This window comes from Mastomys coucha, unplaced genomic scaffold, assembly GCF_008632895.1.
Source record: "Mastomys coucha isolate ucsf_1 unplaced genomic scaffold, UCSF_Mcou_1 pScaffold23, whole genome shotgun sequence".
Classification (NCBI taxonomy): Eukaryota; Metazoa; Chordata; class Mammalia; order Rodentia; family Muridae; genus Mastomys; species Mastomys coucha.
Window position 1 is genome coordinate 52702726 of NW_022196906.1, and position 13147 is coordinate 52715872.

General features: G+C 48.8%; 1 protein-coding gene across 1 annotated transcript; it reads right to left on the minus strand.

Annotated features, from left to right (window-relative positions):
- Positions 1-1618: 1618 nt before the first annotated feature.
- Positions 1619-12860, minus strand: Tbc1d21 (TBC1 domain family member 21). Its single transcript, XM_031345260.1, has 11 exons — positions 12644-12860; positions 8830-8937; positions 8599-8702; positions 5691-5785; positions 5128-5238; positions 4937-5037; positions 4068-4164; positions 3751-3851; positions 2892-3008; positions 2200-2283; positions 1619-1781 (listed from the first exon to the last, which is right to left on the minus strand). Exons 1-11 carry the CDS (start codon positions 12701-12703, stop codon positions 1749-1751), a joined length of 1011 nt encoding a protein of 336 aa, XP_031201120.1. The 5' UTR covers positions 12704-12860; the 3' UTR covers positions 1619-1748.
- Between the last annotated feature and the right edge of the window lie 287 nt (positions 12861-13147).

The following is a 13147-nucleotide window of genomic DNA, read 5'->3' on the forward strand; positions in this document are numbered from 1 at the left end:
TTGCTCTTGCACAGGACCCAGGTTTGGTTTCTAGCGCCCATGCTGGGTTGCTCATACCTGCCTGTAATCCCAGATCCAGGGGTTCTGATGTCCTCTTTTGGCCTCCTTGGGCACTTGTACTTACATGCATATATCCACACACAAGCACTTATGTACATACACACATGATTAAAAATAAAAAATATTAAAAAAGAAAGACAGGTTGGAGTCATGTCTTAGAAATGCTGAGGTTTTTTTTAAATTTTATTTATTTATTTATTTATTTTTATTTATTTTTTACTCTTGATCTGGGTAGTATTGTGTAGATATTCAAACTAAAAGTAATAGACTAACTTACACTGCCAAGCCAAAGGGCCACCAAAGAGAATGAAACTGCTGGTTTCAGTGCCAAGGTTAAGTCAGGAAAATGCTTTACTTCATATTGTTATTTGGAAAAACAAAAACAACAAAAAAACAAAAACCAAAACAAGAACACAATGCTAATCTACATTGTCTTGTCTTGAGAACATAGAGCTAAGGAGAGTACAGCAAATGAATTTACCCACATGCTCTGCTGCTAGCAAACGTTCTTTTCTTAACTGTGCAAAGAAAACCCAGCTGGTAAGACTGGGTTCCTCTATTCAGCATCTCCACCTCCATCAAAAACAACAGCTAAGAGACAGAGTTGGGTATGGATGGGGGACTGTCGTTTGAGAAGAAGACAGAGAGGTATAATACTCTCTGAGAGACTGTCTCTGGGACGGACATCTTGGCATCAGAAATGAGGTGTTTTCAGTTGGAGCCGGGAGAGGGAAGGTTGTACTTCACCCCAGGAACCAGGGTCTGCTGTAAAACCCATAGCCCCACAGTCCTCCCTGGAAAATGTAGTACCTGTAAGTAAGTAAGTGTGTGTGTGTGTGTGTGTGTGTGTGTGTGCGCGTGCGTGCCAATATGCAACTCTGAGATACCCAGTCAACACTAGCCCCTCTGTGGGTCCATCCCCTTCTCTATGGTTCCTGACATGAAGGCTCACCAGAGCCTAGGCAGGCTGGGCATGGAACTTAAGGGGACTATGGCCTAGGACACATGTCCCTCTTGCTCCAAGAGAGAGTAGTTTCCTGGACAAGGGCTAGAATGCAGTCTCAAGAGAGGATGAGGAAGCCTAGGAAGCTCAGCTTAGATCAGGAGACCCTTGGAGGTGAAGGAATAAAGGCAAAGTTATGAGGTGGACTTGGAGACCAGGAGAGGAACGGCCTAATGGCCAGGACTTTGGGTTGGCTCTTCCACAGATGGTGAGAAGCCTGGGGCATGCAAGAGAATTTGATGGCTATGTTGAGAGTAAGGGGGTAGTGAGGACAGATGGAAAGGCCAGAGCTCCTCTCCCCTTAGAGCTCGAGTCTCAAGTGTGGTGATCCCTGCATACTCACTCTTGTCTGTGACACGTGTCTGGGAGGCTCTCAAAGTTGTCCTACCCTGCCCATTTGCTCTCTGATTGCATCTCTGAAGATCCGCGAGTCCTGTCTCAGTGTGTCTTCTCCCTAGACTCACAGAAGTCTGCTCACTTACTCTCTGGTCTCAACTATCATGCAGTCCAAGGTCAAAGGAGACAGGTGACCACCACAAACCAACAGTCCAGAGGTGGTTTCTAAGGGGCTGTATTGTCTATGTTCTCACCCCAGTACTCATTGGACTTGATCCTGACCCCATAGCCGCAGAGTTGCCTTATTCAGTCCATTCAGGGCATGTGTCCATTGTGAGTGTCGGTGTCCTTAGAGAAAGAACTCCTTTAATGGCTGAGGAACCTGGGGGCAAGGAAAGCCAGGAAGGTGTGATATAGAAAGACACTATCTGATTTTTGTTCTCTCTCCACTCTGTCCAGCTGGTGACATTCTCCTGAGTCCCTGGAGGTCTAGGTCTGTACTTGGACCCCTTGGGAAGGACATAGGGAATGTGAAATGAAGGCTGTGAGCCCAGGAATCAGACTGCCCGAGGATATCAATAGTGAGAAGACCATGCAGAGCAGCTTCTTATAGGCTGGTGGGAAGGAACATGGCCCAGGGTGGCTCTGAAGGTAAGTGTGAACGCTATGGGCAGGGAAGGCTTCTTGGAAGAGGGATAGAGGAGGAGGAGGAGGACGGAAAGAGGGAGGAGGAAGAGGAGGAGGAATGAAGAAGAGGAGGAGGATGACAAAGGAGGAGGACAAACCACTGGTTAGCTTACCTCCTTTTGCATGAGCTCAGCATAAACCACACAGGCAGCCGAGATCAGCTCATCCGCATCAAGGTCGATAAGGCTGTTGCAGGCCTGGAGGGGGATACATGTGCATGGTGAGTGTGTGTGTGTGTGTATGTAAGCAAATACCTCTCCTTGTGACTTTGGGCATAGGCAGCACAAAGGAAAGAAAGCTACTATTGACAGCAGTGACTGGGGAGCACTTGAGGTCTCCACAACCTGCCACAGTACCTGCACGGTGTATGCTTTGGGGGTATGAGAACCATGGCCTTCACATGAGTGTCTAGGAAACCCTGGGGGTTCCGCTACATGTCTTAAGCTCCGAAGGAAGACTTGGTTTATAATTGGAGTCTCACCTGAAAAGCATAGGCTCTTTTGCTACACAGCCGAGGGGTAATGTCAAGGCAGTATAGTCTAGTGGTTAGACCACTCAAGGCCTCAGTTTCCTCACATGCTTACTTGGATGATAAACCAGCTCAGCCTCTGTCATGGTTGCAGGGCTTTTAAGGCTATTCTAAAAACCATCAGCATGGAGCTCCACACTTCACTCTCATCACCTGCTATCCTCTGGTGGCAAAAGCGGCCACAAACCAGAGCACCATGGGCCTGCAGCCTTCTGTGAGATGGGTACAGGGATCAAGCTCTAAGCTGGCAGGGAATCTGGCCAAGGGCACTCTCACCATGAGAATGGCGTCACCGCTCATACACTCCAGCAGCGCCTGATCACGCACCATCTGTAGCATGCTGTAGGCCACCAGCACCTGGAAGTTCCTGCAGGGCTTCCCTGTCAGCAGGACCTGTGGGCAGCCAGCAGGCTTCAACTCTGTTGCCTGAGACCAGGATACCCTGGGGGCAGCAAGTGTCCACAGACCTCATACACCCAGAAAAGGATATGGAAAAACCAGAATTTGAATGAGAGCTTAGCAATCCAGGGCTTCCCAAAAAAATCTGCGGCAGGGGTGCTATATTCAATTTAGACTTGGAGGTTGGCAATCCAGGATGAAAGAGTGAGCCAGGTGGGAGTGGCATTATGGGATAGTACATGCCAGGCTGGCAGTTGGGCTGGACCCTCTAGCCAGGAACAGCTGTGAAGTAGGACAGCAACAGGTGGTGGGTTTGTTCCTAAGGAGGATCATCTGCTGCTGGCCTGAGGGACTGTTGGTGGAAGACTTCAGGGGTCCTTGGGGCCCGCCTTGTAGGGAAGCAGGTTCTAAGAGAAGCCAGCCAGCATTCTAGAGGAAGGGAAGGCCAAGCAAGGGCAATGAAAGACAGCAGAGAGCAGAGGAGGGTGGGAGCAGCTGCAGGTGCCTCTGCTAACTGCCCTATAGAAGGTCGGTGGAGTCTGGCATCACAATGGATGGACAGATGCTCTAGCATTCTCCTGCAAGGCGGGAGTAGGGTTGATGACCTAATTAAATTCCAAATCACAGCTTGTCATCCAAAACCAGGAAGAAAGGGAGGCAGGAAAACTTGCAGCTTCTCTCCTAACGCAGGAGGGGTACAGTCTACCTTAAGTGTCCCCAGCTTCATTCACCTCACCTCCCAGAGCCTCCAGACATCATCGAAGGATTTGAAGGCACGCTGGAAGCAAAGGCAGAACCATGGGAAGAGGGACTGCACAGCTCCCGAGCCCTTCCCTTCTGTGGGGAGAGAAGTAGGTTCTTAAGCCACCACACGACAGAGCACGTGAGACATAGAAACATGAAAATGTCCATTTGGAGCATAGGTTTAGCATCACAGACCCAGGCTCCTCCACATAGGTCCTCCCCTCCTGAGTATGTCTGCCAGACTGGGCCCTGGCCCTCCCATGGCCTACCTGCTGGTGTGAGAAGTCATAATAACTGTGGGCCACTCACTGAGGTGTTCGGCAAACTCAGGGTCCAGTAAAGTGATCAGGCTGTTGAGCATGTCCAGGTTCTTGCCTACGCCAATGTTGATGACACAGCTGTGCTCCTGTACAAGATGGAACCAAGGGTCAGTCCTCCTAGTTCAACTTGAGGGCATCATGGAAGAAAGCCGACATCTCTGTCCTAACTCTGAGAGGCCACATGTCTGGCTCATCCACTTGTGTGTGTGTGTTTGTGGTCTCTGATTTGTGTGTGTGCCCCTGCACCTGTTTGCTATGTGTACATCATCTCTGGGTAGCTATGTATTCATGTGCATCTTAACATATAGGGGTGAGGCGGAGCGGCAAGGATGTCCAGCCTGTGGCAGTGACCACAGTGACTAGGTCAGAGCTGAGAAAACTTCAGCAAGCATACTATTGCAGGGGTGCAAAGAAAGGCTGGGTTGTAGGAAGCTTCTAGAAGGTGGCGAAATCTTTTCAAATAGTAATATTGGGTGCGAAGTAGGGTGCATCTACTCACGACTGAGTCCTTCAGGGGGTCTGAACTATAGATCATTGGAGGGTGAGGGGAAACGGGAGGAGTCAGAAACAAAAAGGTGCCCTTGGAGGCCTGACAAAGGTTACTGGACTGTATTCTGGAGTCCCGGGGAGCCATCAGGGATCAGAAGGGAGATCTGTGAAAGGCCAGCAGAGGATGCCACCACTAGGCCTGGTAAGAGTGGGACCCAGGACAGCCCTCTGGGTGAACTCTAAGGCTTCTACCGTTCACCTGCTGACCTACAGGGTGTTTGGGGGCTGGAGGAAGTGTCTGAGGCTGTCAGTGCCTTGGGCTTGATGGGTGGTAGGGAGGAGGAGATTTGAGCCCGGCTTAGTCCTCACTGTTTTCTGCAGGAAGAACTGGAAGAGCCAGAAGGTCTCATGGTCGTGCTCCACCATCAGCTGGAAAAGCATCACCATGTCATGGAAGCCTCGCTGGTACTCTGTGAGGAGGGCACCCGGAAGGATGGCAAATGGGCCAGGGTCCAGGAAGGAGCCGGCCAGCATGGGCTCGGGTTCCACCCCCAGCTCACCAGCCTTTGTGTTGCAGACGTAACTCAGCAGCAGGGTCTTCTCCAGTTTTTTCTTGTCTACAAGCACATTACCCAGGGGATCTTTATCGTACAGCTTCTGGATGTCGTAGGCTAGATTAGAGCAAGGGACAGGAAGTGACAGTCATCTTCAGCATAGAAAGCAAGGATCACTTCATCTTCCTCAATAAAGGACTGGACCTAAAAAAAACAAACCCCTAGCAGGGGGCTACAAAAGACAGGGGGCTACAGCCCCCAACACTCAATTCATCATCAGATCCGGCTGTTCCGAGCTTCACCTCTCCTCCAAACGCTTCTCCCATCCAATTTGATTTAGTTCAAAGTCATAGGGGTGGGGAGAGGAAGGCAAAGCAACAGAGATAGCACACCTAGGAATACCCATGGGTGCGGGCGAGTGGATTGACCCAGGTTTGGCTAGGGAAATTCCAGGCCAAAATCGAGGCAGCTGCTAAGCCTCAGTGGCCACCTATGCCTGGAAACGACTAGGAAAAGGCATGAACAGCTCCTGGCCTCTCCCCTGCCCAGCCCTCCCTCCCTCTGCTCACCGATGTTGTTCCGAGTCTCTGTGAAGTTCCCATGTAAGTTTTCCAGCAGGGGCTGGATTTTCTCATACATCTGGCACAAGGAGTTATAGTTCCTCCTGAGAGAACAGCATTGGGGCTAAGTAAGGTGGCCCTTCCTCTTCCAGAAGAGGACAGTTTGGCAGCAGCTGCCGCTGAGCCCTAGGGTAATAGGAGAGCCTCGCCCACCTGGTCCCCACCTGCAGTGCTTTCGCCCATCTCAGCTTGAGTGGCCTTGAGCAAGGGGTTCCAACATGCAGCTGGCACAGTGTGGAGACAACTTAATGTGGGGTGAGCTCTAAGGTCCCCCTATAGCACCCGAAACCCTGGAGCCACCACTTAAGAATCTGCAGAGGGATGTCACCCTCCCTTCTCTAAGCCTCGGTTTCCTCATCTGCAGAGTAGGGACAATTCTGGCATGCATCCCCCCCCCCTCAGTTGGAAGGACTCATGCTGAAGACTGAAATTTATTTAGTCAGTCCAGTAATGGACTGGTGGCCTCTAAAAGTCATATCCTAAATGTAACCCCTAGAACCTGTAACATGCTCTTATTTATAGAGGAAGTCTTTTAGGATTTCAAGATGAGATCATTCTGGATTTTCTAGGGGACCTATAAATGACAACTGTTTTTAAAACACACACACACACACACACACACACACACACACACACACCACACCACACCACACCATACCACACATGATTGGAGGGCATGTGTCCACTGAAGCAGAGAGTGAATGGATGTAGCCTCAAGCCAAGGAAGTTTCCTTGGAGGCGTGGAGAACCTCTGTGTCTTAGTGCCTTCCCAGGAGGCCAGCACGCAGCCTTGTCTTCTGCCTCCAGAAGGCCAAAGAAAAAAATATCTGTTATTGTCAACCCCCCATTTGTGGCACTTTGCCTCAGCAATCACGTGGGCTGTTCCTTAGGCCTTCTGTACCTGGTCTGACACTTGCATCCCTTCTGTCCTGGACTATTGTCTGATGGTCCCTTGTGGAGTTGTCTTTTCTATATCCTGGCTGGGAGCTGCCTTGGGGCTGAGCTCAGCTTCTGCTCCAGACCCCAACCCCTAGATGAACACTTCCAAGAAGGAAGCAATCCACTGTGGGATCACTAGGACCCAGCCCACCTTGAACATTCACATAGACAGGTGAGGCCTGCAGTGAGCCAAAGGCAAGGTGACTGGAGGTCTCTGCCCCAGTGTGCTCTCCGCAGGCTCCAGGCTCAGCGAGCCGAAGTCCCAGGGTCACAGAAGTGGCTTTGGGTGGCATCCCCACCAATATGAACCATAGCTGTTCTTTCCCTGTGCACGATGACATGCCTGTTCCTATAATGAGGTCATTGTAACCACTCTGTGAACTGTACTGTGACCCCAAATTTGACAGTGGATGAGACTAGACCTTAAGCTGGGAAGTTCATTCAAGAGTGTAATGTTACTGTTAGAATTTGAATTTGAATTGAATTCTCTCCCAAACCTAAGACTGTTCCAAGTTCAAAAACTGCCTGCTACTTACCTACTAAGATTCTCCAGTCAATCAGGGCGCACTAGACGAAGTGCCCTGCTTGCTCTTGGCCTTGAAGCAAGGATGGAGCTTTTGCATTTATTTATTCAGTGTGTGTGTGTGTGTGTGTGTGTGTGTGTGTGTGTGTGTGTGTGTGTGTGTGTATGTGTGTCTGTGTGTGTCTGTGTCTGTGTGCCACATACTTGTGGAGGTCAGAGGACAGATTATGAGAGTCCACTCTCTCCATCCACTATGGGATTGAATTCAGATCATCAAGATTGGTGGCAGGTACCTTTATCCTCTAAGCAATTACAGTGGCCCAAGGGTGGATTTGGGAAATAAATAATAGGGGAGACCAATGTGGGTGGGGGGAGAAAGAGTGAATGAATGAGCCAAGAGCAGAGGGAGTCCAAAAGAACACCCAGCTCTGGTAGAGTGGTTGAGCTGTCGGAGACTCCCTGGGAGTCTGTTTTATATCAACTTGACACAAGCTAGAGTCATTGTAGAAGAAGGAACCTTGATTAAGAAAATGCCCCTAAGAGATCAGCCTGTGCCTAAGCCTGTCACTAATTTCCTTGACTAATGATTGATGTGGAGGGGCCATCTCTGGGCCGGTCCCAGCTGCTATAAAGAGAGCAGACTGAGCAAGATGTGAGCAGCAAGCCAGTAAGCAGCACTCCCCCATGGCCTCTGCATCAGCTCCTGCCTCTAGGTTCCTGCCCTGACTTCCCTCAGTGATGGGCTGCCATGTAGAGCTGTAAGCTATGGAATAAGACCCCCTCCTCCACAAGTTGCTTTTGAGTATGATGCGTCATCACAATAGTGATAAGCTTAACGTTAAGACAGTCCCTCAGGCCGCTGATATGGTCAGATGGAAGGTTCTGGGATGGGGGTGGCGGGGAGCCAGGATTAGGAAAGGGATTCCTATTTGAAATGTCAGCAGTACACCTGCGGGACTGTTTAACCTGAGGACAGGAGCAGCCCGTACTGGGCCCTGGGAACAGATGTTGACAGGGCAGAGAGGTAGATCCTAGACTCAGGAGGCAGCTGGGGTTTGAGGGTAGCAGCTGGTGAAGTGAGGACTGGGCCCTTCACGGGTACTTTGTGCGGGAAGCGTGGGATTGGCAGTAAGGTGATAAGGGAAAGCGGGACAAACCCCCACCTGTGACTTATTTTGACAATGGAACTGCAGAGGAGGTGCCAGCCTAAACCTGGCTACACCTACTGTGTGTGGGTCCTGTGCAGGAAGCATCAACCATCTTCTAAGAATAAGGAATCCATATGAAGAAGAAACCTGAATCTTTAGGCTAAGAGGGTACCCCACCCCCACACACTCTCCATGCCACCTGAAGCCCCAACAACTATCCACTGAAAGAGGATCTGGAAAGCTCTACCTCCTGTTGCTGTCCACCATGAACCGCTCATCTTGGGAGCTCTGCCATGAGTAGTAGCCTGTAAGGAACTTCCAGGCTTCTGTCCTCACGAAGGGGTGTAGACCCTGGGCATGGAGGTCATGGATTCTTAAGATGCCTACTCAGTGGCTTTGTCCAGTCCCTTGCCTGATCCCTGCCCTCTGGGTCACCCCCTAGTGCCAGGGCGTGGCTGAGGGTAGCCGGGGACCATACCCTTTCCAGGATGTTAATACAAATGAAGTCTCGTGACTTGGCCAAGTGACCGTTCTCATCGAAGAAGCTGTCCCATTCTGCCTTGTCAATGGGGGGTTTTCTCTTCTCCTGGTAAGAACAACCAGATTAGTCCTTTGTTGGAGTCTGTGGGCTTTCCTTCTAATGTAAGGTGGTTTTCAAATGCTAGGCTCGGAACTTGGTGAGGGATCAAAGTTCAGAGCTTCTGACTTGTGTCTAGAATACTCTACCCAGAGGGAATTGCTGAAAATAAGTGGGAAATGAAAATCCAGGATGGACAGTAATGTTCACTGCACGTAACTTACCCAAATGAAAAATGTTAAGTACTCTGAATGCTCTGCAATAGGGGAATAATTAAGTAAGCAATGTTTTATATAGACTATGGAATACGGCGAGGCATAGAAAATCATGTTTACAAGGCATGAACAATGTTAACAGGAAAAAAAAAAAAAAGCAGAGTACACAGTTTGAAACCTGACATTCTCCCTATCCACCAGTAGGGCCTCTCCATGTAGTCTGTGGTCTGACAGTAGCGCTGTCCATCTACACGCAGGTGTCCCTCTGTACACGGTGTTCATCTGCCTGCTGGGATCTCTAGTCCAGTGGGATCAGGGTTCACTACCACTTGTATACTGTGTCTGTTACATAGCATAACAACTGTACCACATAAACTTGTATGTATGCTTTTAAAAAGACTAAAGGTTGGGCACAGTGGCACATGCCTGTAATTCCACCCAGCACTTGGGAGGCAGGTACGTCTCTGAGTTTAAGGATACTACAGCCTACGTAGTGATTTCCAAGCCATATGAAGCTACACAGTGAGACTCCCACCTCAAGAACAACAGCAACAAAATAAATAATAGTAAAAATGCTGAAGAAAATGCCAAGAAAACACCCTCCATTAAAAACAACAGTGGTGCTTGAGAGATGGCTCATCAGTTAAGAGCATCAGCTGCTGTCCTGTAGGGGACCCAGATTCAATTCCTAGTACCTAGATGGCAGCTCATAACCATCTGTAACTCCAGTTCCAGGTACCTGATACCCTTTTCTGGCCTCCTTGGGCACCAGACATATGTGTGATACACAGATATACATACAGCCAAAACACCCATATGCATAAAATTTAAAGAAAAAAAAATTAGTCATTGAGGTTAGGGATGTAGTTCAGTTGGTCGAGTGCTTGCCTAGCACACTGGACGCTCCAGGTTTGATCCCCAGAACTACATGCCTGGTTCGACTCCATAAACCTGTGGAGGCAGGAGGACCAGAAGTTCAAGGTTATTCTCAGCTATGTGGTGAATTTGTGGCTAACCTGGGATGCATAAGACCCAGCCTCAAAACCAAACCAAAAAGCTACCGTGATTCTCTTGCAAGTTAAGGAGTATAAATATTTATTTTTCCTTTTTAATGTATTTTATGTTTTGCTATGATTGAGCCACTTTTTTTTTTAAAGATTTATTTATTTTATGTATATGAGTACACTGTAGCTGTACAGATGGTTGTAAGCCATCATGTAGTTGTTGGGAATTTGAACTCAGGACCTCTTCTCACTCCGGCTCCTTATTTATTGTTCCATGTAAGTACCCTGTAGCTGTCTTCAGACGCACCAGAAGAGGGCGTCAGAGATCTCATTATGGATGGTTGTGAGCCACCATGTGGTTGCTGGGAATTGAACTCAGGACCTTTGGAAGAGCAGTCAGTGCTCTTAACCGCTGAGCCATCTCGCCAGCCCGATTGTGCCACTTTTCAATTCGTGTGCTCTATTTTATCTTTCCTGAAAATATAAAGCAGCCGGTTGCCGGAATATTTAGGTGAGGAGATATGTGCATGCCTGGCCCATGTGTGGTAGGCACTCTTGTGTGCCACACACTTGCGTATGAGTACTGAGGACAGGGTCTGGAAAACCTTTACAAAATAACAACTAAGGGTGAGGCTGTGGGAGGAGCAAAAGAGCCCTCTCCCCAGGGTGTCTGCTGAAGAGAAGGGGATCTTGAAATGCCACATTGCAGAGAGACATGAGCTGCTGGACAGAACCCAACAGGGGGCCAGAGCTGCCCCCATCTTTCTCTTAATACCTGAATGTGTAGACACAGGACTCTAAATTAAATCCGTATACAAATCACTTGAGGGCTTTCTGGTTCAGAAAGTTTGGGGAAACAGCCTACAGGGACGCATTCCTAACAGTATCCTGGGTGACTGAGGCTGTGGCTCACAGGCTGAATGAGGAGCCAGGTACCCGGAAGTAGGAAAACATTTGACTCTAAGAGCAACAGTGAGCTGCCGACTGCAAGCAGGTCAGTTTCTCTATCGGCAGGTCGGGTGGGCTAAGAGCTCCCTTTGTTTGTCAGTGGTGTGTGTGTGTGTGTGTGTGTGTGCGTGCATGTGTGTACATATGTGTGTACATATTATGAGTACACGTGAAGGCCTGAGGTTGATGCTGGGAATCACCTTTGATTGCCTGTTGGACCTTATTTAATGAGGCAAGGTCTCTCAATCAAACCTAGAGCTCACTGATATGACTAAGTTCTCCTAGTCAGTTTGCTCCTGGCATCCCCTGTCTTTGCCTTCTGAGACTGGAATGACAGGGGAACCACCATACCCACCCAACATTTCACAGGGGTTCTGGGATCCAAACTTTGCCCTCATGTTTACAAGAAAAGTGCTTCAGGGCTGAGGCATCTCCCTAGACTGAACACCTCTCTTTAATCACTCACACACCCTTTATCTGCTGGACCAGCACTGAGAAACGGGGTGCTAGGAGTTACAGGCGGCTTTGACAATGGACGGCCTTTGTGAAATAAGGTCTCCTGGACGCTGTCAATCAGCTCCACGCAAGGGGGTTCACAAATCAATGAGGAGGACTGGTCAGCCCACTGCCTGGGTCTGGGGGGCAGCTCTGCTGCTGACTGGATAACTGCTTGTCAGGATTTGAAGTCTCCAAGATCTATTTCTCACTCATCAAATGATAATAGCCTGATCACACCCCATCTCAGAGGGCTGGGACGAGAAGGAGCATTTACAACAGAGCATTTACAGCACCATCTGTACACACTGTATGGCAGCCTATTCATTATTATTAGTATTAGCCTTCTCTAAATTTGGAGAACAGGAGAAATATAGAAAGTAATACTCAAAGCTTGGTGATCATCTACAATAAACGTGTAACATTTAAACCTCAAGTGCCCATTTTGCATTTTTATGTATCGCCCTATTAATCACATGACAAATGGGTCTCAAGATTGGTTAAGGTCACTGTAATTAGTTATGATTTTGAAAAATAATGCATGGAAAATTTTCATGACTCAGGTGGACTGGAATAGTTTATTAATTGGGCTTGGGACCGAGTAACAGAAGCACTCCTGCCACCTGGTGGCAACATACCAAAATTGTTGGCAAAAGCGCCAAAGAAAACTCAGCCAGAGGCTGCAACTCTAAAACTCAATAAATTTAGAATGACATAGTTGGGGATGAAGCCATACTGAGTTCTAAGACTTTCTTAGCCCCCACCCCCCAATAAGGTAAAGAGAGATGTAATGTCTAACCTATGGCTGCTGTTGAAGGGAAACGGTCCTTGCTACCCCTTCCATGGCCAGCCTTCATATTCAGCAGGGACAAAGAGTCCCACTATGAACCGGAGGGTGGGAGGTAGGCCCTTGGGACCGATGAACACGTGTCAGACAGGTGTGGTGGCATATGCTTATAATCTCAGTACTCAGAAGGCTGAAGCAAAAGGATCACAAGTTCAAGGCCAGCCTGAGCAGCACAGAGAGACCTTATTTCAAATCAAAGAACATACCAGAATGAAGGTGGCTGACCGCCTGGCAGAGAGGCTGTTTTCTGGAGAAAGGGTGGTCATGTTCCTCTCTTGCTGCCTTTGGAGTGTCCTGTATCCAGCTCGTCCCTAGTGATTAGGGAGCCAGGGAAAAGGGACTTCCTTTTAAGAGATGAGTTGCATTCCCCAAAGGAACTGGGCCTCTCTTGACTTCTCACATTTGAACAAATCCAGCTAGATATGTGTCACAAGGCCCTAGAACTGCCATCACAATGACCTTGGAACACACACAGAAGCCAAGGGAGTAAATCTAGAGACCACTCCCTCCTCAAATTACAATGCACACAGGTTTTACATTGGAGGTTGAGTTAATGGATCCAGTGAGCTGGGCTAGCCGGGGCAGCCTTCCTGGAAGAGGTGAGCTACAACTCCCCATCTCTGGGGCTGTTGTTTTACCAGGCCTGTACCAGAGTTCATAATAACTATAGCCAGGGCCTCAGGTTTAGGGAGGACTTTCTAAAACACCCA